The sequence below is a fragment of the Ambystoma mexicanum genome, chromosome 10, assembly GCF_040938575.1.
Source record: "Ambystoma mexicanum isolate Mex_15411 chromosome 10, UKY_AmexF1_1, whole genome shotgun sequence".
Lineage (NCBI taxonomy): Eukaryota > Metazoa > Chordata > Amphibia > Caudata > Ambystomatidae > Ambystoma > Ambystoma mexicanum.
This window is the reverse complement of record NC_090932.1, coordinates 593,979,082-594,004,755: the sequence shown is the minus strand read 5'-3', so window position 1 is coordinate 594,004,755 and position 25,674 is coordinate 593,979,082. Positions and strand designations below refer to the sequence as shown.

At 48.3% G+C, this 25,674-nt stretch overlaps 1 protein-coding gene across 7 annotated transcripts in view; it reads right to left on the bottom strand.

Annotated features, from left to right (window-relative positions):
- Positions 1-25,674, bottom strand: part of ACSL3 (acyl-CoA synthetase long chain family member 3) — a 3,215,977-nt gene that overhangs the window by 2,562,901 nt on the left and 627,402 nt on the right. For all 7 annotated transcript variants that reach the window (XR_011276042.1, XM_069618147.1, XM_069618145.1 and 4 more), the window contains exon 3: positions 17,688-17,865. Coding sequence is in view for 6 of the 7 variants with exons in the window: in XM_069618147.1 (XP_069474248.1) it covers positions 17,688-17,865 (178 nt within the window). In the remaining variant the exon portion in view is untranslated. The remainder of the gene's footprint in view (positions 1-17,687; positions 17,866-25,674) is intronic.

Genomic DNA, 25,674 nt, shown 5'->3' with positions numbered 1-25,674 from the left:
TCTATGTTTTGCTCGAATTGTAGCGTCAGCTTCCGCATTCCATTTCGAGCTGAACATACTCCATAGCACTATCCTACAAAGCAAATTGTAGACTACTTTGCACATTGTTTTCTCTGTGTTCCCATTGTTTCACATCTGTGTTCATCGTTAGTTTTAACAAGGGCCGAATTAATGGGTAAAATGATAAATTGTAATAAAGAAAGGCTACTGAGACACATTTCTGTTATGTTTTCAAAACAGCTACATCCTACCTTTCTGCGATTGTCATCGATTCCAGATACCAACTGATGGGTTTTTCAACCAGCAGCTGCAGATACACGTCAATAGCTGGATATCAAGGACTCTTTTTTGGGGCGATCGCCACGGGCCGATATGCCCTTACGCGGTACCAGTGATTAGGAGCAACATAACATTGTTTACGGTGGCCTAGCGCCAAGCTGATGCACAAGCCTTGCGAATCACGGTGCATCCAAAGTGCTTCTTTTACCCAAAAGGAACAAGGCGTGACTCATGGTAAACATTTGCAGATCGAGACCGAAGAAAAAAATAGCCATTTGATTGAATATGGCAATCGCTGGATGTTCTCGGAGCGTGTATTGTGAAATAAAAAAACGTATAGTTTTATATTCCGAATTGTGATGCGCTGTGTTGTGAGATGATGTGTGTTGATTTCCGGGTTCTGCGTCACGTCACGTAGGTGATGACTGGGCGCGTTTGGCCACGCTGCCCAGTAATGTCCTGGAGATAGGCAGAGAATATCACTAGGTTTGGTGATGTCAGCCTCAGGGGCAGGGGACATGATTTAGTGCCACCAGGGCAGTCCAGCTTGGCCGATGCGGCAACAGAAAAGATTATCACAAGATGGCCGCACCCGCTGCCTGATTTCGCATGTGTACAAAAGAGGAAAACAACAGTACGGTGCATAGGAAATGTTTGTACAATCGATCAACGTATGCTTAAAAACAAAAGCCCGAACCCTCGAGACAATAATATTTCTGAGCGCACTATTCCTTTAAGCGCATGAGGCGAAACCTGCTATCAACGGCGAGCGACAAATGTATGGAAGTGAAGCAGGTGGTAAAAGGGGAAGCTAGAGGGACAAAAAAGCAACAGCAGTGCGTAGGCGTCCAGTCAAGCATTAAACAGGAATGATGAGCGAGGTCGGTCAGAGGAGTGGGTGTGCGCAGGTGCACTTAGGCACACCCTTGCGTGCAACAAATCTAAAGGGGAAGTTGTTTTTTTGCAGAGCAAAAGGCTTTGGTCATTCCCGGCGGGACAGACGCACATCAGTATAGAGGAAAGGGGACAGGATGTAGGCCTACCAGCAGTGGGAAATGTTTTCAGTTCTGTATTTAATTAGACACCTGACATTGGGATGACTTTCTTTGACTTATGTTCCTGTAAGATGGCTGTACAATATCACATATGTTGCTTGAGAGTTTCTCCCACCTGTGAAGCTCTTAAAAAAAAAAACTTTTAAAAATGAGGCCATTGAAAGAAATGGGGAGGGGAGGGGGAGACAAGCATATCAGTTTTAATGGGGCAGCTGAAAGTTTTAAGTTAACAATGTAATGGAAAGACCCCGATTTCAAATACCTAAACAAAAATATAAAAACAACATAGAATGAGGTTATGGAGAAATGGCTCAAAGCTGGGTGAAGCTTCACAGGGCCATTAGGCATAAGGATAGTAGAAAGGGTTTAGGGAATGGTGGCCAGGTTTATCCGTGCAAAGTGTGGAAATACTGCTCCTTTGTCTTCAAAAACACACAAAGGGTTTTATAATATTCCGATTATCTGGTTATCTTTAGATCAAAGAAATAGTTTTACACCAGTCCAACTGGAAGAGAATGTAAAATAGAAATGTATAGATATCCACACAAAAGTGCCAATTATCCCAAGTTCCAATTTTGGAAGCTACGCAACTAGAAGTTTAATGTTCATTGGCCCCATCTATGGTATCTAATCTTTCTAAAAATGTGTATTATCAATGAGGTCGCAAAATCATGGGATTAGAGTATTTAAATTCCCAGCCACGAAAAATGAGAATGCTAAAACCCGATCACCATAAAGAGCCTGGCTAGGTATGATATGATATGGCATTAGTAACGCGCCTATACTCAAGTGTTTCAAGGCGCGACGAGGCAAGGGAGGAAGAACAAAAGGGAGGACAGACAACGATCTTACTAGGCCAGGTGTCATTCAGATAGCGCAAGTGCATGGGATGGGGAAGGGACAGTGCAGTACATGGGAATAGATAATAATAAGTCAAAGTAACGGCCAGCAATTGGCAAGTGCAAGGCTAAGTGCAGACATCAGGTGTCAAGTGCTGGTAGGGGGACTGAAAAGATACAGAAACAGTCCCCAAGTGCGGGGGTTGCCAGGCAGTCAGTGCAAGTGTGTGAGACTGGCGGGGGAGGGACCTGGGCCCGAGATCAGAGGGTTTCCAGGTAACCAGTGCAGTTCCGGTTACAGTAGTTATTTAGTTAAAATAATGAAAATAATGTATTCCTAGATCTAAGTCCCTATTGGTAGCTCGCTGGCCCTGTGTATGAATATCTCATGCACTTGTAGTGTGGTACAACCATCCCTGGTTGGCGATGGTGTGCTGCCACACTACAGTTGCATGAGGTATTCATACACAGGGCCAGCAAGCTACCAATAGGGGCTTAGATCTAGGAATAAATTATTTTCTCTAAATAAACTACTGTCTACCTTGTGTTATAAATGTTAGGGCACAGACAGGTAGTGGAAGCCTATTCCGGTTACAGCCAGGAAGTCAGCAGGGGAGAGGAGGAGAAAAAGCAGAAGCAAAGAGTAAGGTTTTGAGGTGCTTCCGGAACCGGAGATGGTTCTCTTCAAGTTTAAGGGTGGCAGGAAGGCTGTTCCAGAGGGAGGCCCCAGCTGAAGAAAGAGATCTACCACCAATTCGTTGCTTGGAGCAAAGGTGATTGCTATGATCCAAAACGTTGAACTAATAACTCGGACTAAGTCTCAGATTTATACCTTGGTCCCAGATGAGATTAACTAAAACCTGTGCCACCACAGATACTAGTATTGCTCTTTCCTATCAAATATACTTTTCCAACTCATTCAATATTATGGACACAGTAAGGAAATGGGTGAAACTGTACACATGGAGTACAAAGGCGTTAAAGCTTAGTATGGACTCCATGCCATTATTGCAGCTGTCAAAGTGATGGCAGTCTGTGTCGGTGCAATCAGTGTAATTTCGTAGTGCCTTCTTCTGGCTTACAGGAGGATCTCTAGTGTTGCCATCTATTTTCGTTGGTTTCATTCCCCGCTTTTTTTATTTTAAACACAAGAACTTAAAAACAAATAGGTTTTTGCGGCTACCAAAATGCTCAGGAAATTACTTTGGAAATGGCCACATACCTAAAATGGCCAAGACTGAAAACTGCTAGTGTGCAATTTGCCTTGCGAAGGGCAACACCATCCCCACACTTTGGTACATTATCTACATAAAGAATTGTGCATGTGTGAATGGATATTTTGAAAGTGGTATCTGCAGATTCAAGATATCTGGGGGTCTCGAAGTGCCCTGTGAGCGATGAGTGTCACAGATTATGTAGCCTATAAAAACATTTTGCAAAGCGCCAAATCCATATGAGTAGGGAGCTGGATGTTATCCATGTAGGAATAGGACGAAATGTCAGAATAAAAATTACTGACCCCATCAAAAGACCTAAAACACACACCACGAAAAGTTCTAACTACCAAAAGTTTGAACTTTTCGTGGTATGTGTTTTGGTGGGGGTCAGTGTGAAAAAAATAAAAAATAAAAAAAGGCTGCAAGAGGCTTGGGGGGTGGGTGTCCCCGGGAACATCCTGCTCACTACAGTGAAAGGGGGACACCCCTGCAACTATCGTGACAGAGCCAAAAAAAAATAAAAAAATGGGGGTGCCCCCCGCAACACCCCGCTCACTATAATACAAAGAATAGTGAGCAGGGTTTGCGGAGGACACCCCTGCATGTTCGCATGGGAAATGTACAAACATTTTGTATTCGTGCATTTCTTTTTTTAAATTTTTTTTTTTTAAATTAGTTTACAAATAAACTTCAATTACAATAAATATACCATCCAACTTTCACGTAATCTACATGAATATCTAAAACAATCACCACAAAGAATCTATGTAGATATCGTACACAACTATCCAAGTTCCTAATTAATTAATTATTTAATCAATCAATTAAGGCTGGTCCTCACTTAGAATACTTTCTACAAAATCACACACAGCACATGTGAGCGACAAGTTTGTTCCTGAAAGTATCCAGTACCACCAACTGACCATGTCCTCATCAACTGGAGCAAAGGAACCAAGATGACAAGTTCCTTGATGTGTGATTTTAGGACACTCAGTGATCAGATGTTTGATCGATTCCACTGAACTTTCACAGAACCTACAAAGATAGTTCTCAATGTTAATTGCTCTTCGTCTCCATTTAATCTCCTTAGTTTTATGTGCTTTCAAACGCAATCTCAAATTGATTTCGATGTTTTCTCGATGGAAATTTTTGGAGATATCTGGGCAGACAGTCTAAACACTTTGTTACAGGGCCCAAATTGATTGACGAAGATAGGCAGTTTCTTTGTTCTAAATTCTGGATCCAATTCCACTTCCTTAATTTCTTTTTAGCAATCTGTGGCGTTGCTATAAGCGTTTCCCACTTTATATCAGCCGAATCAAGAATCTTTTTTAAGCCACTGGACCAATTTCGCATGATACTGCAACGCTGTTGTTGAACCATGTTTATGAATATTTGATATGCTGGAGCCTGATCCTTCAATGACATCTTCCGTATCATGGCTAACCATTTCCATACAACTATGTTGTGCATCGATTCAATTCCAAGTTCTTATTTTATGGCAGTCATTGAAACGCCCTTTGGTAACTTCAGGATACGTCTCCAGAAAATACCCTCGAGGATGGGCCAAATCTGGTAATCTAGATTCCAACCAGCCTCTGCTCCAAACGTAATTGAGGGGACCACCTTTTGTGAGTAAAAGGTTACTACTGTTTTTAGTGCATTTCCCATGGAAATATTTCCGTCGCAGGAAAATCTGCCGCAGAGAGATCATGTAGATCCATCCATGTAGCATCCTCTCTCTTCATTGCACGTAGTGGAGGAAAGTGGATGGGGACCAATCTCACGAGTATATATTAGCTGGTTGATCTCGGTGGAGACTAGATGTGGTTTCAGGATCTTGTGATCCCGTATTGTCCCACTGCTAACTGCATGGGAGTAAACTGAAAATCCCAAGAGAACCTTGTGAGGAGCCAGGCATGAGACGCTGTCGCAGATGACTCATGGTGTTTGCCATAAACCTTTATTTAATAAAGGGATTGGAAAATGCCTCACTGTCCCTAATCTAGGAGGTATTTCCCTACCTCAACCCAAAACAAAAAGGTCCTGACCTGTGTCAAGATGTCCAAAGCAAAAATGTCCTGTGTCCGAAATTGCTAGCCCTCACTCTAAAAGTAACTATAAAAGGTGCTAAGGGTATTGTCTCTGACTTGAAAAATGTGCAAATGTTGAAGTTCAACAAAAAGGTAAAAATCCAACAAAGGTTCAAAATGAATAATGTTCACAGTTCCAGGGAATGACTCAGTTCCCCAGGTTTCTCTACACCAAAACAAAAGTAAAAAAAAATAACCACATTCTTTGTAGCCCAAGAGGATAACGTCCTTCCTCTTGGTGTTGCAATTCACTCCAGGGAAAAGGACACCCTTTTCACATTCAACGTACTTCAAAAATCTTAAGGGCATGAATCTTCCTATGGATTCTCTGCCTTTGGCATACTCTCCTGCCAGGTTGCAGGACCCAGACTCGCAAAACACCTGGTATACTCTCCTGCCAGGACTTTCTTTAGCATACAATGACCCTTTGGCTTTCCTTCTTGGTCTTCCCCAAGTTCGTACTGCAGGTCCCTGACCCCAGTTGCACTGTCTAGGGCTTCATATGCCGTGCCCGACAGTGCTTCAGTGTCCCAACCCTTTCTCTGGGCTCTCAGGTTGCTTTCTTGCACTCTGAGTCTCTGAATCAGGTGCTTCTTGGACTCTCGCTGCTCTCCGACCCTGCAGTCACCTCTGGCAGGCGGCCATTCCTCGGTGGGCGTCCCAGCTCTTTCTGCTGTCAGGAAGCACTGCTTGCTTCCTTTCAACTCGCTGCAGCCTCCACAGAGCTTCACTGGGCACGCTGTTTACTGGCATGCCTTCTCGCTCTGCCTTCCCGCCGTACTCCCGGTCTCTCTGCTAGGCTGTTCTCACCACAATTGGGCAAGAAGATGACAAACTCCTTAATTATTTTTTTTAACTTAATTTTATTGGTTTTACAACAAAGAAAAAATGCATTTCCCAACTCCCCCCCCACACTCCCATCCTCCCTCCCCTCGAAGGCAGCTGCATTATGTCCGTGGTCCATCACCACCACGGACCATTCTCCAAAAGTTGTCAAGTTTATAACAGAGAAACGACCCTTCCCAACTACCTCCCTCCCTCCTCCCCTGGGAGTGTCTCCTCCTTGTCCATGAACACGTACTCTGACACTTTCAGTTGGGTCTATGTTGTCCATCGTCTACACAGGCCACGGCTAGGCCTCCTCCTTCCCGATTGTATAGTCTTCCCTCTAGTCTATATATCGCTCCCGGGCGCGAGCACGTCAGCTTCTTCTCTTTCCCAGCTGCCTGAGTCACTCATGCTATCTCCAGCTCCGTTTCCGAACAGGTCCTGCACCAGGGTATTCCACGCCAGTATTCTGGCCCCGCTGTTGCTTTCTCCCCTTTGTGTGGCTCTCGTCCAGACTTCTGTTTCTGCTATTGCCCACTTTTGTAGGTCTGCCCACCAGCCCTCTTTCAAGGGTCCTTCACTTGTGTTCCATGCCATTGCTATGCAGCGCTTCGCCAGTATTGTCATCAGGTCTTTCATCTTTGCCACATGTGTCATCTGTCTGTCTCCACTCGGAAACAGGCCCAGTATGTAAGACGCTGGTGACCAAGCTTACATATGGATTCCTGCTGTCATCGCCCTTTCCTTTACCATGTTCTAGAAGTCTGTTATTTTCGGGCACGACCAGAACATGTGCACCATGTCAGCTTGTTCTTCCCGACAGCGTGGGCAGCTCCGAGTTTGTCCGTCTCCCATCTTCGACATTCTTTTGGGAGTTAGATATACTCTGTGCACAATGTAGATTTGTATCTGCCTGAACCTAGCATTCCTGGAAACCTTTTTCGCGTACTGGAGGGTTCTGTTCCATTCCTCATCCTTGAAAGGTTGCTGAAGCTCCTCCTCCCATTTTGCTCGCGCATTCAGTGTCCTTTTGTTGGTGGTTCCTAATAGTTGCTCGTAGAGCCTGGACACGGTGTGTCCTCCTTCAGAAACATCATACCATGCGTCTAGCGCACCCCCAGTGTCCTCTGCTTCTGGCATGGTTTCCCAGCTCTTCTTTATTGCTTGCACTAAGCTGTTATACAGGATGAATTGGCCTTTGTGTACATCCTGTTCCTCTACCAGGGACTGGAATCTGACCCATTGTCCTTCTTGCCACATGTCCCCTATTTGGGCTACTCCGTTGTCCTCCCATTGTGCCCTGTACGTGGCCAGGCTTGCTACTCGGGTATCTACCAGTCCCGCCAGGGGGATCTGTCTCGAGCAGGGGTCTTGCATGCCTGGTGTCTTCCAGGCTCTTTTCCATAATGTTCGGCCCAGCTGGGCCATATTGGGAAGGGCTTTGGCCTGGGCAGCATTTAACCATAGGAGTTCTCTTAAGTAGTATTGCTGGAGTGCTGGCCGAAAAAGTATTGCGTCTATGGAAGTCTCCTCCTCCAGCCATCGCACCACGAATTGGAGTTGTGCCACTCGTTAATAGTACTCAAAGTCAGGGAGTCTGATGCCCCCCCCACTCGTAGCCCCTTTGTAGTGTGCTCAGTGCTACCCTGTTTCTGCCCCCTCCCCACAGGAAGATTCTCACCATGGTGTGCAGGTGTTTAAGAAAGCCCCTGGGATGTTGTAAGGGATATTGGCAAAGTAATATAGGAGCCGGGGCAGGACCGTCATCTTTAGTAAGGCCGCTCGGCCTATCATTCCCAATGGTAGGGTCTTCCAGAATTGCATAGCGTTCCCAATTTTGTCCAGGGCTGCCTGCGTGTTGGCTATATGTGTTTCCATGGTGTCGTGGTAAATGTCCACCCCCAGGTATCTGAAGGTGGTCGGGGCCCATGTGAGGCCCAGGCGTGGCAATTGGTCTGATGGCACTGCTCGCAGGCCAGCCAGGCGGGAACAATGAGGATTTTCCCCTGTTAACAATAATTCCCGATAGCCTACCGAACGCTTTCAGCGCCTCGAGCAAATCCCGCAGGTGAGTGCGTGGATCCTGAACGTAGAGCAGTATATCGTCTGCGTATATCGATATCTGGTGTGTTTCCCCATCTATCACTATGCCCGTGTCTTTGTAATCCATTCTTAGGAAGGCCGCAAATGGTTCCAGGGCCAAGATATATAACATTGGGGACAGCGGACACCCCTGCTTCGTACCTCGCTCTATGCTCCAATCCCCGGAAACATGCCTACCTGTCTTCACCCTTGCTCTCGGATCTTTGTAGAGCAGCTTTATCCAACGTAGGAACCCTTGCCCTATCCCAAAATGGGCGAGCGCTCCCAGAGGCCAGTCCCAGTTTACCGAATCAAATGCTTTAATCGCATCTAGTGAAGCTACAGCGCACTCCCCCTCCGCTTGGTTTGTCCTATCAATAATGTAATGGAGTCTTCGGAGGTTCCATGTCGTGTTTCGTTCTGGTACGTACCCTGTCTGGTCTGTGTGGACCAGGGTGGGGATCACTCTTTTGAGCCGGTTAGCTAGCGCCGCTGTCAGGATCTTAGAGTCCTGATTTATCAGGGAGATTGGTCTATAAAACCCGCACTCGAGGGGTGGCTTCCCTGGCTTAAGTATTGGGAAAGGATTCTGACATGCTGTTCGGGAGCTTCCCCGTCTCGTATGCTTCCTCCAATGTTTCTAGCAGTCTTGGGGCTAAGCGATCTCTATTTCTTATAGAATTCCCCCGGTAGCCCATCTGGCCCCGGGGACTTCCCTGTTGGTAGTTGGGTGATCACTTCCGCCAGTTCCTCTACGGTAAGATGAGCATCCAGCATTTGGGCCGGCTCCTCCGTTAATTGTGGGAGCCTGATTTCCACGAAGGCGTCCTCCAGGTCCCCCTCCTCCGCTTCTTGGACTTTGGTGTTTAGTTTCTCGTAGAATTGCGAAAACACCACATTTATATCCTCCTGGGACCTTATCACCTCCCCTTGGCTATTCTGAATTGCATTAATCGGTTCTCGCTTGGTCTCCTGTTTAGTTAACCAGGCCAGGAGTCTGCTAGGCTTATCCCCCTCTGCATGCAGCTTCTGTATATACCTCCCATAGTCTAGGCGCCCTAGTCTTTCCCAGGTCGCTGTGCATTGTTGTCGAAGGGTGGTAAGGTTGCCCTGTTCTCCTCCTTTCTCCCCTGCCTGTTCCTCAGCCCTCTCAATCTTCCTTTCTAACTCGTCCAGTTGTACTAGGGTTTCCCGCCTGAGTCCTTCCATCTTCCCCATCGCTGCACCTTTGACCACCACCTTAAGGGCCTCCCAGATCGTCACTGTGCTGTCCATGCTACCCGAGTTATGCTCAAAGTAGTCTTCTATCATGCTTTTAATGTGTTCCTGGAATTCCCCATCCAGCAGTGCTTCTGCCCTTAATTTCCATGTGGGTATGGAGGCTCCCCTGTGTGTATGTGCCCATGTGACTCTCAGGGGAGCGTGATCAGACAGGGTTCTTGCATGTATATGTGCCTCAGTGAATTCCCCCAGTGTTTCTTTGCCCGTGAAAAGGTAGTCTTTTCCGAGTGAATGTCCCATGCGGAGCACTGTAATGTGTGTATCCATTTTCTCCCTCATGTACCTTTCTCCAGATGTCTTCTAGGTCGAGCTGGTCCAATATCTTCCGTAGCACCCGTTCTGGTGGCGCTGCTCTTTTATGCTTGTCGTCCGACCTATCCATTCGGTGGTCCAATGTGCAATTATGGCCTCCAGCTCAGATAATTGTAGCATTCCTGTGCGGTGCCAGCCGGGGCATGAGTGACTTAAAGAAGGCTGTTGCGTCATGATTGGGAGCGTAGGTGTTCACCAGGTACACCTCCCAGTTTTCCAACATTCCGTGGACAATCAGGACCCTACCCTCAGTGTCCTTTTCCTGATTAATGAGTTGGAATGGGATGCCCGGGGCGATCCAGGTCGTCACCCCCCTTGCGTAGTTAGAGTATGTTGAACTATACATCTGGCCTCCCCATATCTTGGCCACCTTAGCTTGCTTTTCAACCATCAGATGTGTCTCTTGCAGCATTGCAATATGGGCTCTCGCTTTATTCAACCCGGTGTAGGCCCTTACCCTCTTGATGTATGCATTTAGCCCTCTAACATTCCATGTAACGATCTTTAGGTCATCTCGGTCCTTGTGGAGGTTGACGCTGGTGGTCCGCTCTTTCCCATGGGCCTGCTCACTTTTCTGGCCTTATGGCTTTCGGGGATCGGTTTCTCGCCTCCCTCTTGCTATGCTTTAAATGGTTTGCACGTCCTCCTTCCCTCGTGTTTTCCCGGGGTCTAGTTGATCCTGCGGCCATTGGTTTCAGTTTACTGGCTTTTTTGTTCGGTGCGCTCCACCGGTCCCTCGCGACATGTGTCCGTCTTCCGTGCTTCCGTCGTGTCCTCGTTGTCCGTTATGTCCTCTTTCTTTCGTGCCTTCTCCTCGCAAACTTAACCTCCGAACTACTATAACTAAAAACAACAACAAACACCCAGCCTCCCTCCCCCTGCTTGGGCCTCACCGCTCTCCAGGTACCGCCTTCCTCTCCTCGGGCGTACTTGTCGCGGCGTAGTGTCTTAAAACTGACACTGCAAACATGTCTCTACTTGGGGTTCCTAGTGTGGGTCTGGGCGGTCCAGTTGCAAAAGTCGTGTGCTCCCGTTTTAAGTCTCTAGTGTAGGCCTTTAAACTCCTAGGCTGTTGAATATTCTGTTCTTTGACGTTTCAGCAGGGTATCCCTAATTTCTTGTTGCTGCGAGGTCGCGTGGCACCCGGCGGCCCACTGCAGTGTTTCTCAGATTCTGCCTCGCCCGGTTTTGCTCGGGCTCCTAGGTCGTGCATGCCGTTCTCAATCTCGCTCTCTACTGCGCCGGGGGGCCTCTCTGTTCGGTCCGTTCCCCTCTCTTGGCTGTGGGATCCCTTGTTGGTCCATCCACTCTTGGGCGTCAGTTGTGGTCTCAAAGATCTGTGTCCTCCCATTGTGCAACATTTTAAGCTTGGACGGGTATAGCAGCATGAATTTCACACCCGCAGCCCAAAGGCGCTCTTTGGTCGGCCAGAACTGAGCTCTCTGTCTTTGCACAAGTGCCGTATAGTCTGGGTACATGGTTATCCTGGCTCCATTCCGGGTTATGACTGCACCTTCCCTCGAGAACGCCAGGATTTTTTCCCTGTCTTTGAAGTTCATGATCTTCGCGATCATAGGTCCCGGTGGTGCCCCCGGGCGAGGTTTCTTAGTTTGCACTCTGTGTGCCCTCTCCACTACGAAACACTGGGACAGGGTCCCTGCTTCCACTTCTTGGATCAGGAGGTTCTCTATATAGTTTGTGGAATCTCTGCCTTCCTCTCCCTCCGGCAGCCCCACTATGCGTACATTGTTGCGTCTGGCCCTGCCTTCTGCATCCTCGGCTCTGCGTTCTGGTGTGCTGATCCGTTCCAGCGCCTCTGAAATTTGCGATTGGGAGGTGGTCATGTTCGCTGTGTTGCTCTGTACTTGCTGTTCCACCGTTGTCACTCTGCTAGGTTCCTCGTGTCCTGTCGAAGGAGCTCCACATCTATGATCACTGCATCCAGCTTGCATTCTATCAATGTCTTCAGTGCTTCTATGGCCTCCAGAATACTGCCTTCTACCTGTCTAATCTCTCCCTGCGTGGCGTATGGCACTGGCGTGTGCGTCTTGGCTCGCTCGGGCTGCTGGTCTTCGATTTTTGTGGGTGAATTACTCCATGACCGTCTGTCTCTCCCTGCTACTTTTTTGCTTATCCGGCATGTTGGCTTCAGTTGCCCTGTGCCAGTATACGGGTCCTGCTCGTGCAAAGTCTATGCTGTACCTTAGTGGTGTTTGCTTACGGGTTTTCCGTTGAGCTGAGGTCCCTTTTGCAGTTTCCCACTTGCGCCGTCTTCTGATAGGTGGCCTCTCCGCATCTTCCCTCGGTATTGTCCGGCAGCCGTGTCTGTGCAGCACTGCTGTCTCACGTGGCCACACAGGGGGAGCGTTGTTGTCTTCTTGCAATGGAGTAGTGTTTTTCCTGGCTATTTCACCTGCCCTGGCGTTTGTGGGGGGGAGGCTAGCCGTTCGTGGGGCTGTTTCCGCTACCGTGTTACAATCTAGTTGCGTGATTCGTGGCTTCTTCCCCCCCCCCCTTTTGGAGGCCTTTGTTAACGGCCCAGGCGCTGTTTGAGTGGACTGTGTCCTCCCACGTATGTCCTGTGATCCCCAGAGTGGCTACCGGGCCTGGGACATACTATGTGTTTATCCTCTCTGGCCTTCTCTTCAGTGGCCTTGCTGTTGGCCACTGTTCGTCTTGGTTTTTTTGGGGAGGGAGCTGGCCGCCCGTGGGGCTGTGTCCCCCACCGTATCGCAATCCGTTGCGGGTTCGTGGTTTTCTTCTTCCCCCCCCTTTGGAAGTCTCTGCTGGCGGCCTGGGTACTACTTTGAGTGGGCTGTGTCCCCCCACGTATGTCCAGTGATCCCCATCTTAGCCTCCAGGCTCAGGGCCAAACACTCTGTTAGTCTTCCTCGCCTTCTGGCCTCGGGATCTCCCACTGCCCCGCTCGATCCCTTCAGTAGTCCTACCGTTAGCCTCCGCTCAGGCACAGCTACTCGTGTTCGCGCCGGCAGCCAGGGGGGCCGCGCTTACCAGACTCCTGCAAGCTCCGCCACCGCTGCCCGCCCGGGCTCTTCCTCCTCGGCTTGGTCTGCACTGCGGGTCGCCATCCATCTTTTGCAGCCACGAGCGTCCGCGCCTCTGCCTGCCTTGGCACAGCGCGGCAGCGCGTATCTCGGTCTTGATCTTCTCCCCCTCCGCAGTGGCCGGTCCATCACACCTCCAGGGTGACTCTGGCCTCCACTGGGCTGGTTGTCGGCCGTCAGCGCCTCCTAGCTCTGCCTTCCTTCTCCTGCGTTCCTTCGTATCTCAGGGCGCAGGCGGCCACATCAGCAAGACGTGTCCGACATTTTGCTTGACGGTTCCACGTATCTCGCTCTCTCCGTTTCTGCCTTCCCAGTTTCCGATTCTTACCGGGCTTTCTTCTGTGCGTGCTCTGGACCCTCCGGTGCTTCTCCCCAGTTTTTGTTTGATCTTTTTCCGTCTGTTTTCGGTCTTTTCCAGGATCGATCGCCGGATCAAGTGGGAGCTCTCCAAGACTAGCTCACGCTTGCATGGCCGCCAAGCCACGCCCCCCAAACTCCTTAATTCTCTTCCCGGCATGGTTTTAAACCGTGTCAGGCCAATCAGATTGTTCCAGCTACTATACTGCTGGTTTTGGTTATTATGTGGAGTAATCATCATTGCTCCTTGCCTCTTCCTAGGCTCTGTTTTTGTCACTTTGTTCGCTATTTGATATTGAGGAGTATGGTCAGTAGACTGGTCACGTTGTCACAGGGGATGATAGCAGTATGTCATTACGGCATGAGGAATGGAGGGAATATCCCTAAAAGGGAAAGGGGGACAGCATGTCTCACCTGAGGTCATGTCATCCCCTCCCCAAGGGTCGCCTTGCCCCATGTGGTGCTCCCTCAAACAGCCGCCCCTAGGGTCTAGATCAGGTAGCGACTGCGGTCCACTGGCCACATGAGAAGAGGCTCCCTCAGGGAAACAAGTGAGGACCTCATCATATTAATCACAACCCCCATCTTTCAAATGTGTGGATCATATTGTGTTTTCTACTCCTTATAAAGAATTGAGAAGTTATAAAGGCAATGAGAAGTATGAGAAGTCAATTACTCATCTTATTTATTGAACAAGGTATTGGCAATGCAAGGGAGACATTACATTTCCTTTCTTTAGGAAGGCAAACCTACAGGGTTCATTGAAATAGGATACTATGTGAACAAATATAAGGCTGTACCAGATACAATAGGTCTTAGGTCCAAGAACACCTCCAATTAAAGAATGCTTTCTTTGAAACAAACATTTTCAATTAGTTGACGGCAAAACATGATTTGGTGAGGGGATACAGATATTACCTGCGTCACAGATGGCCTTCAAGAGCACACCAATTAAAAGACGACTCAAGGGCTTTTATCAGACTGCTTAAAGCTGGTCTCACCAAAGTCTGCCCCCTCTCTAGTGTCCCGTGGGCTTTTCTCTCCCTAAACCAGGCGTCCCTAAATCACAAGATGCAACAAACAGGTTGGTAACCCCTACTGTATCTGGCTGGCTACTCATGAGGCCCTAAAGGCAATCACCTTTTCGATCTTTCGCCCTCCAAGAACTTCTAGGGGAGGCCTAACCAGGGTGTCACAAAAACTAAAAGATCTTAAGGGGTCTCTTTGAATCCAGCCTTGTACTCCTTTCTGATATTCTCTCATTTTACCTTCCTACTACTCTTTCTGTTCCTTTGTCTGTTCATCTGATGTTTATCCATCTCCTGCTACTCTCCCCCTCAACTCTACCAGCCCTCTCTTTGCTACGCTACACCCCCTCATCCCACAGTAAACCTTTTTCACGCAGTTCACTCACTCTCTCACCAACCAATACCTCACCTTGCATGCGTTTGTTACAGTCCTACATCAAGCTTTGCTGCACATGATTTCCTCCTACTGCTCCATCGGAATGCCGCCTCCTCCTTTAGCCTAACCCAACAAACCCACCCTGATCCGGGGACGGGCTTTACCCTACTTTGGAGTCCTACCACCAAAGGCTCAAGACCAAGACTACTACGTTGTACATACTGTCTTTATCAATGACCTGTGAGTACTAATTGTATAGACTTCTGAAAAAGAACATTGTTAAACCTCTATAAAGTGAAGTTGTTCTTGGGAGAATTTGTATTCAAATATACGCATCGTAGAGCAACTACACTATTATTTATTGTTTATGATCCTGATGTATAGAGTACAATTTGATTAAATCCATGCATTTTTTTAGATGAGCACACGCGTGTCCTATATATGGAACAAAACATCTGCACTTAACAGTTTATTATGATTCCCTGAAACAGGATTGAGAGTTTGAGGTCAAATTATGCCTGTAATGCTTTTGTGGTTTGATACTTCTATTATATTGTTTGTTGCTCTAGGATAGTGGTGTGTATCATTACAATATAAAGTTTTTGTGATTTTATTTAATACACATTAATTTCAGGGTGTATAACCTTTTAACAAATACAAACATAGTATTTTTATAATTGACAAGAGTGTCTCTCAATGTCCTCTTAACCATAAATACTAACTTGGATCCATCATCTTAAACTTGCAGCCAACTCGTGAGCGCCACAGTTTCAGAAACTCCATCCCTTCCAGAAAACACTATAGAGACCTTGATACTTACTCCTATATTGCGTGGTATGCACAGATTCTAAATTCGAGAAGCATCATCAGAAAGAGCCTGGAAGACGTCTGAACCAGAGGTGAGCAAAGTATACTACCAAGACAAAGTATAGTGAGGCAATAATACACACCTAGTGGGGCCATCCCTGCTAGCAATTGCCCACAAGCCTAACTAAGGAGCTACAGTTAGCGTTAACTAGGGCTGCGCACCACCCTCGATGGTGCACCCAGGTGTATATTATGGCCATTAGCAGACTAAAGTATTTTTGGTGACCAATAAAACATAAGGGAGCTGGGGAAAAAATGCACAAGCTCAATTTCCATTTCTTTGGCAGCTGTCACAGATGGCATCAAGATCACACCCCCTCTCGAAGACAGCTGAAGGGTTTTTATTAAAAAGATGGAGAGGTTTACATGAATAAGCTCCTTATCAAGCTTTTTACTAAAAAACCCTTGAGCTGTGTGAGTTGGTATGTTATTGACCATTCTTCCCTCCCTTTCTCCCTCTTTCTCCCTCGCCCGTCTCCTGTGGGCTGTTCCCTCCCCTAGCCCAGGCGTCCTTTTCCTCTCAAGATGATCACTAGAGATCAGCAACAGCGAATATCTAGTAGCCGACTGGCTATTTGTGGTGGCTGAGAGGCAAACATCTTATTTATCAGTCTCCGTTTGGGATTTTCTAGATGAATCCTATGCAGGGAGGGGTCCTGCAAATAATAGTCTTTACAATTGTAATATACGCCTTTCAATTGCCCAGACTCCACTTGCCCATCCCTCTCAAGCCCTCTTATTCCCTGCCCTAATCTTTCCGTCTATAAACTTTTCCTTTCTCCTGCTTCCATCCTGGCTCTCCCTCTGTGTCACCCTTTTCCCCTTACTCCCACTTTCGCTTTCACGGATGGTTTCTACCCTCCGCTCTACTCCCTACTAATCTCCTTCCACTATATCACGCTCTTGTCTCACTCCACTCCCACCTTCTACTAGTGTCATTCCCCCAATCCCAATTACTCACACCCCTACACTCTGTTTTTCATTCCCCTTACACACATGAGCAACACTTTCCCACACCAACAGAAATATCACCTTGCAGACTCGCTAAGCTTCCTCCATGCTCTGCTATACTATCCTTCATCCGCCGAACTGTTAGTTTGCCTTCTCCTCCCTTGACCACTCCTAAACAACCAACACTGAAATCCCCTTTCTGCCCTCCTTTACCCCCACCCCCATTGATTGGTCCTTCCCATTAGCTGCGTCCCTGAGCCATGAGCCATGAGCTGCCCGTTTTCGTATGCATCTATGCCAGCTCTCCGTGAATAGAGGCCTGCTTCAAATAGTCAATTCTAAAGTTAGTGTCTGATTTGCATGGAACAGTTGAATTGCTGGTCTGACTGGTGTTGTGTTATGTTGCCTTCCTGCTTGCTTCCGCTTCTCTCCTCAGAGTTTTGGAGCCAGGTCTCCCAAGCCAGGACCTCAGGTAGCTGTAGCCCTACGGGACAAAGAGAAACACCGGCCAGCATAGTGCACAGCAGGTATGGTACAAGAAGAGTAGTACTTCCCACATGTTCTATGACAGAGACTGGGGTCTTCCCAATTACCACACCACACCTCTCGGGGAGGTCAGACTGAGGCAAACACCCTGATAGGCCACCAACCCTAGGTTGGTAGGTGTCCCCAACCCCTCTTGGGCATTGTCACAGCACAAAAACAGGAGAAAGCAAAGTTGGGGAACAAATGGAGCAAACAAGCAAGGAGAAGGGCCAGTTTGTCTGGCTGTTGGCCTCTCTGAATGCAGGTTTTTACTGCAAGAAATGGCTTGCAATCATGCCTAGCGACTTGTGAACAGACTAATGCAGGGTGCCAAAGTCCTACCTGCATAATTTACTGAAGATTTCTTTTAAATGACGATTCATATCAAATTAATAACACTTGCAACAAGGGTGAAGGAGGTATTGTGATGCTTCTGCAAAAGCCAGGAACATTTAAAACTGCCCGTTCAAACAGGACATAGACCATTCTGCAGCTGTACTCAATCAATTAAAAAAGTGTAAATATAACTTACTTGGAAAGTTGTACATGAAGCATGCCTGGGCAGTTATCATCCACTCCGCTCTGGTCTCACAAAAAATGGCAATGTTAGTCTTTGGCTGCTGTCCCAGTGCGGAAAGACCACTCCCAAGCCTAGAAGCCACCTTATAGACGTCTTCAAAAGTAAGCCAGTTGTATTGTCCAAGGATGACCTGACAGAAAATGAAAATGCTGCTTACATTCACATAACTACATTAATTGCAGGTGAGAAGTTGCTTTTAATTTAAACTAGAACAAGCAGAGTACAACACATCCAAGGTTGTGCCTCAATTCAGCTAATTTGAACACTCAATAGCAATGTGTTCTACTACTTTAGTGCTAAGAACAGATATTGGTCATAACATTAAAATTGTTAAAACAAAAAGGTAACATTTTAATTCAAACTATGTGTGACGCTATTCTATAGCATGCTCCGGCCAGCACCTAGGAGGGTAAGACTTCGCCCCCGCCCCTCATGACCGAGCCATTAAAGCCATCATAACACCAGCATTATCCACCGAGTGCTAAAAGGACTTAGAAAGAGAAAAAAAGCTTGCTTTCAGCAAAAGATGCACGTCCGGGAACAAGCAAGTTCTCATGAATAACGTGTGTGATGTATTATGTTGTATGATACCACCTATAGCCGATCACAGGTCCCTGCCTTACTGTAACCCAAGGCACAACCTGTACCCAGTGTAACTAAGTCTCCTTACAAGTAACAGCGCCACAATGCCCCTGGGCTGCCTGCGCGCTATATAAATGTAATAAATAAATAAATAAGCACCTTTTCACTTTCCATGGTGCAGTGGGGGTTTGGGGGGACCTTGTGGTTTCTGAGAAGGGTGAGGGCAGTGTGAGGTGGCCACGGGTAAGCAAGTAGGCTGATTGGGGGTGGGCCAGAGGGAGCAGAGTGGGCCGAGTCAGGGAGGCCATTTGAGGAAGGTGAAGGCTTAGTGAAGCTGAGGAGCAGCCTTCAACTCCCTTAATGCCACGGGATTCAGCCTGATGTTCAAGCGTGTGGACTGGCTGGTTGCCTCCCACCTAGAGCCAATATAGAAGCTTACAGAAAATGCAGCATAATGACAATGTTACTCATCGTAGTGACTACCTTACTCCTAGTCCCCTTTCCTCCAAACTTGTGGGACATTCCGTCCTTAGAGACTGGACCGGAGCACTTTTGTTAAAAAGCATCCACATTTTTTAGCCTCCTTTTATTTTTAAGTGGGGCCACCGCACGTGACCATAACCCTGCCTTCCTTAGTTCTGCCCCGCGCATCGCCCTTCAGTCCTTTTCTATCAGCAGTTCCAAGACCATTTAATGGAATATTAGAGGATAGTTATTAGAGGGGATGGTGGGAGTGCACATGGAGGAAAGAGGACTATGGTCTAAGAGTATGGTAGTCACTACAGTGAGTAACTTTATCATACTCCCGTCCCATTTCCTAAATACTCATGGTCAGTGCTTGGGAATCTCCCACAGGTATTAAGGGTGCATGTAAAATTCCCTTATTGAAATACATTCTTGAGAACTGTCTGGCCAAATTGGGCATCAGCCCGGGAGCTCAGGTCTAGACAGTAATGCTTTCAAAAAGCAGATCGAGAGGCCCACGTAGCTGGCAATGGATTCCCAAGGGACATACTTTTGGAAGGCAACAGCAGCCGCTTTGCCCCGGACCACATTTCCGTCAATACCTTTAGGTGGTTGAAGGCCTCGAACCTTGTAGGCCTCGGAAACACACGAAGCAACCCAGTGGGAGATGGATGCTTTTGAGGCAGGTTTCCCCTTTGGATCAACAAATGTAACAAAGAGTTGCGAAGAGCTTCTGAGTTTGCTAGTCCTGTCGAAGTAGAACTTCAGAGCCCGTCTGAGGTCTAAGTTGTGCAAAACGCTTTCCGCATCAGACCGGGTACGGGAAGAAGACCAGTAGAGATATAGACTGGTTTAAATGGAATTCCGAAACCACTTTAGGAAGGAAAGAAGGGTGGGTGTGAAGCACTTATTCATCTTGCAGATGTTAACACAATCAAAAAAGACACCTTCCAGAATAGTTACTTAAGTTCAATAGTAGCCATGGGTTCAAAAGGCTTATGACATAACACGGTGAAGACCGCAATCAGATCCCATTTGGGATGAGGGGCCCGAACCGGTGGAAAAAGATGGAGACCTCCAAAGTGTCTCTTGATGACTGGATTAGACAAAGAAAAGGAACAGCTGTCTGTAGACACTTAGGCCGCAATTGCGGACAAATACGCCCTGCATGACAAGACATGTATGCCAGAGGCTGCAAGGTCAGATACAAAGGACAGAACAGTGTTGATAGAAGCATGCCTGGGATCAAGCTCTTTGGCTAGACACCAATGGCAAAAGCAGAGCCATTTGCTCCTGTATTGAGCCCTTGTAGGCGGCTTCCTGGCTGCCCGACTTATACGCATGTTGTCTTCTGACTGGTTGAACTGCGCTAAAGATCGGAACTAGGCCACCAAGCTGAAAGATTGTGAGGAGGGGTGCCATAGCTGGTGATTGCGCTGGTGAAGAAGGTCGGGAATCTGCAGCAACCTGATCGGGGGAAATACAGACAGATGCTGCAGTTCCGATACCAGAACCTGGCTGGCCACCAAGGAGTCATGAAGAGGAGAGTGCAGTTCGATGAGCTACCGAGTTTGCAAAGTGACCGATGAATTAGTGGTAATGGAGGTAAGGCACACGCTTTCATGTTGTCCCACGGGATTTCAAGGGCACCCCCTCCACCCCCAAGGAAGACACTCTGAGCCCGTCCCTGGACGCATAAAGAGCAAGTTTCCTGTTTGATGATGTCGCAAAGAGGTCCACCTCTGGCTACCCCATTGCTAAAAAATCTTGGTAAGAACATCGGTGTTAATCTGCCACTCGTAACTCACTGCCGATTGGTGGCTGAGGGAGTCTGCAGCCAGATTACTGTGACCCGGAATGTGTACAAATTGGAGCCAGATACTGTGCTGGATGGTCCAATTCCAAATTTGTATAGTAAGGTCCACCAGTAGAGGAGACTTGGTGCCCCCCTGTTTGTTGATGTAAAACATAGCAACGGAATTGTCTGTGTGAACACAGATCACACTGTTGGTGATAGATGGTTGAAAAGCCTTGAGTGCCATCAACACTTGCAGAAGCTCCAGGTAATTGATATGGAAGCAACTGTCTTGAGGTGTCCACAAATCGTGCACCTCGAGGTGACGCTGTGTCGATCCACACCAGAGAAGGAAGAAGTCTGTGGTAACCGTTACTTGAAGGCAGGCATCTTGGAAGGGAGTCCCCACTGAAAGGTTGCTGGCGGACGACCACCATTGAAGATCCACCATCATGCAGGATGGGACTGGAATCATCTTGAAATCTGGTACCGTAGCCTGGGACCCGCTGCTCTGAAGGGCAAGCTGTGAGCGTCTCATCTTCAGGCGGGCAAGAGTTAGTGCTAACACGCAAGAAACCATGAGGCCCAGGAGTCTCTGGAACCACCAAGCTGTCATGTGAGAGGACTGGAGGAAGAGCTGGAATGTGGTTGACAGGTCTGCAATCCATAGTACCCGGTGGTGTCGCTTGATTTTTATCTGTTTCTCCCTTGTCTTCTGCTTGGCGGGTGGGTTGGCCTTTCGCAAAGGTTTCAAGTGTGGTTTGCTTCCGTTTGCCCTTGCTACCCTTGGTCGTCATTGTGCACCGCAAACTGTGGTGCACACTGTCCCCCTCCCCTAGTGGAGGGGCAGCGTGCTCTGCTGAGGACTCCAGGCGCAGCGCGTGTTTCAGTCTCGTTCTCACTGGGAGTCTTTCAGTGCACTACGCAACATCTGTTCGTAGTGCCCCCTATTGCCATGGTTGTCTTACCCAGGGCAGGCGTGTTGATAAATGGCTGGCCTCTGCGCTCTGCGCTGTCTTGCCAGCTTCCCCTGCCTGCACGTGATGCCTCATTCACTCTGTCACCGCAAATCATTTCCCAATCCGTGCCATGTCACAGCACCAATCGTGGGTGCAATAGCTCCTATGCACTTTCCTAAGGGCCTGTCCACAAGGGCATTCCTCCTGGCATGCAGCAACTTGGTTCACTGGGGGATCTGTTGTATTGCCTAACTTGGTTATGCCATTTTCCGTGGGCCCTCTGCTTGTGGCCTTTGTCCACTTCACCAGTTATGGACGGTGCCCCTGTGCCTCTGCTCGTGGCTCCAACAATCTCCTGCGCACTTCCCGTTTTCCCGCCTCACTGGGGCTCTCTAGTGGCTTGCCTTCCCAGGGTGCAACGGCCCACAAGCGCCCTGGGTATGGTCTGCAGCCCCCCTGCTGCGACCTTTAACTGTGCCCCAAGGCCTACCAGCGGTCTTCTGCATTCCATTTGTTCCTTGCGCTTGAACTGAGCCTCAGGCCCATGGTCGGCTCCCCTTTGCTCAGCGTCTTCACTTCGTTCCTTTTAGGAGGGATACAATCTTTTCAGATGGGGTCGGCCACTCTGGCGTGCCACCCCTGTGGTCTTTTCTTTATAGTGGCCGGGAGTGTTGTAGGCAGCACAGGGGTTTTCAGAGGTACTGGGACCCCCCCTGTCACCCTCTACTCCTTACCACGATCCGTCTTGCATTGCTTTCGTCGTTCACCACAGCGCTGCCACCCGGTCTGCATCCACGGTTGCAGGATCCAGTGTTCTGGTGTCCAGCTGCTCAAACGTCAAGGGTGCACTTGGGGGCCTTCTCTAGATGACTCTGTGGGGTTGCCCTCATGTCCGCCGTTCGGATCCTCACCTGCACGGCTCCATCACGCAGCTATTGGCCAGCTGATCTCTTCGCTGCTGTAAGGACGCTTGTGCCCGACGGCCCCTTGCCGAGCCGTAGCTTATTTCCCTCGCAGCCCGGTCTCGCATTTCACGCCAGCCGTGGACCTCCTTTATTCTGTCGCAGCGCGGATCCTTACCATTAGGTGGAACACTCCCACAACCAGTTCCTTTGTTCTTGGCAAACCGCCATCTTGGTCGATCTGCCATCGGTGCTCCGTAAACTTCTGCAGCCCACAGTTGACGGTCCCTGCTACGATCATCGCCGGAGTTGTGTGCTGGATGAGCACTGTACTTTCATGCACCCATTAGGTCAATTATTCTGTCTCCCAGCTACTTCGGAGTAAGGGTAAGCACAGGATCTTTATCGGATCAGCAGGAGAACGCTGAGGTCACGTCCTACCCCCGTGGCCATGTAGCCACACCCCCTAACCTAATGAGATAGGTCACCGTACCACAGTTACCACAAGCAAAACCAGATTCAACTTTATTAAAAAGAGGGGAAAAAGGCCTAGTTTTTAAAACACAGCAGCAATGCAGAGTTGCGACTCTCTTAGGGAGGGGACTGCAGGCCAAACAATACAATTTACTGCAATGCTAAAGTTTTGTGCGGTAAGCGACATAGGAATAACTGGAGGCTTGGGGGTCTGTTGAGTGGAGTGCAGTGAAAGCTGCCCCCCTGCCCAGACCTACCTAGTTGGCGGGCTGCCACACCATGGGCTGCCTAGGGTAGCTGAGTAGTAAGCCTGCTGGCCAATGGGAACGCGGTGGGCAGGAGGGGTGAGAGGAAGGAGAACCAGAAGCAGGGACAAGGGGTATTGGTGGGGAGGGAGCAGGTTAGCACGCGTTGCAGCGCAAAACAGAATTCAAATATGAGGTTAAAGTGCCTCACGGCACTACTCACCCCAGCACCTACCCTATGGAAATGGTGCTCGGGGCTGAAGAGGGTCAGGACCCTTTACACAAACAGGCCTGCTGGCCAAAGGGAGCACGGTGGGCAGGAGGGAGATGGGCAAGGAGAAGCAGGGACAAGAGGTGGGGCATGTGAGTACACACAGCGGCACAAAACAGAATTCAAATATGAAGTTAAAGTTCCTCAGGAGATGGCACTACTCACCCCAGAACCTGCAGTATGGAAAGGGCCATAGTGTCCAATATTTCAATCAGTACAGCCCACGTACAGACATTCTGGAGAAACGACTAAAAGTGTTCTATTTTACAATGCTTTTACAGCATTTTCTTGTCAAAATAAAGTGGCATTGACAGTACAGCACTATGGATGACCAGTTAAAAAGAATTGAACATCTTAAAACACTGTGCTTCATCAGTGCTGCAGGTTAATAAATACAAGGTTTCTCCATCTGCCTGGACAACACAAACTTCATACGTCTGTTCAGCATCAGGTAAATGCATGAGCTAGTCTGGCTCCATTCATCATTAATCCCTTGACTTCACCGGCATATTTGCCATCCAATAGATACATGGCTATGTCTCATCTTGTACATACATTGAAGTTGTGGCAGCTTGTTCAGTCTAAGGGTCAGTTTACTATGTATCCTGCTTCACTCCAGAATTGCTCAGTGCAGAAACTGGGTTTCTTTGGAAATGTGTATCGACCAAACACCAGTCCCATCTGCAGCCTGCCAATAGGCCAGATATTAATGGATACTGACAAATCCAGGGTATTCATCTCCTCTTCCCAAGAGGGAGCCACGCCCTTTGGGACTAAAGAGGGGAGCGTGCTAAGCTTAACACTTACTAGGGAAGAGGGCAAGCAGGATACCACTGTGGGTCAAGCTCCCCGCCCCCCCCTTGGAGAATAAATCATCCCTAGATACAGATATGCACTACCCTAACTTGTCCCAAGAATACAATAAATGTGTTGGTTATATGGGTAATGAGTTATCACAGCATGTAGAGATGGCTGGTATGGTTTCGGGCCCTACTTAGGCCCCACCTTTAATACAGCCCAGAGAACAAGAACTAAACACACCCCCTAACTGTTAATGGGGAGGGGGAAGAGTTCAAGCGCATTGGCGTTAAACGAAGATAGAAGCGTGCACAGCCACACAGGAGAATGCTCCTCCTGGTAGGTATGGCCTTGGAAGAAGAACGTCACCCAAAGTTGTGCTTTGAACAGGGGTGGAGGCTGCCGAATGCTCAGCAAAGCTGCTGTAGCACCAAACCATAAGATCTAAGACTGGTGGACCAGTGAGGGGCGCTGCAGATGCTGACGGCAGCAATGCTTGAAGCCGCTGAGCTGGCGAGAAGGGAGCACCCATTCCAGAGAAGAAGGAAACCGACAATGGCACTGCCACCTTCCCCATAAGCACCACCGGAGTCACTGTGCCTGCAAGAAAGATGCACAGATTCACAGGTAGATTGGGAGGTGGGCGGCATGCACCCAAACTGGGTTAAGAAGCAGATGACCGCCGAGTTGTGTGACAGCCAAACAACGAAGGTGGGCTGAAGCCCAAACAACCCCAAAGCTGGGTGAGAACCAGACAAACCCATAGTTTAGAACCAAATAGCCACAGGGTGAGAACCAAGGACCGAAGGGCAGGAAAAGTACAATTTCAACTCAAGTCACACTAAAGAAAGAAGACACAGGTTGGGGTGTACAATCCGGGACCCCAGGGAGGAGGAGGAGCAGATCATCGTCTGTGGAACCCATGTCCAGGTGAGTAACTAACAAGACTTAAGTCCCAGCAATCCCACAGGTATCAGAATGCAGGGCTGGTACAAATTTGCTGGCAAAGAGTCAAGAATAGGCATTGATTTACCACAAGCTCAGTCTGAGGTGGGAGAAGGTGAAATATATTCTGGTGCCATTCCCCCACAGGCAAGAGTCCCTAATCTGGTTATGTTTGCTTCTGTTTATGTTGTAGGACATCCGGACTAACATGTTTTACTCTTCTTGACTTTCATTAGGATAGGGTTAAAACCAATAGGAGACTGCAAGTTGTCATTTTTGGTTAACTGGTCTCTTCATTCAATACAGACCCGTCTCCCGATTCAGACTTGACACAATACATTGGAGCCTACAGCCTTTCATGGCTCAATAAGCGTTAGAACACCAAGTCAGTCATCAACAGTGGAGGCTGGAGAAATTTCATAGATTTCACCAGCGCTCCAACGTATTCCATTAATCCAGAGGCTCGCTTCAGGCCAGGACTGGTGGGAGATTTCATCGGATTG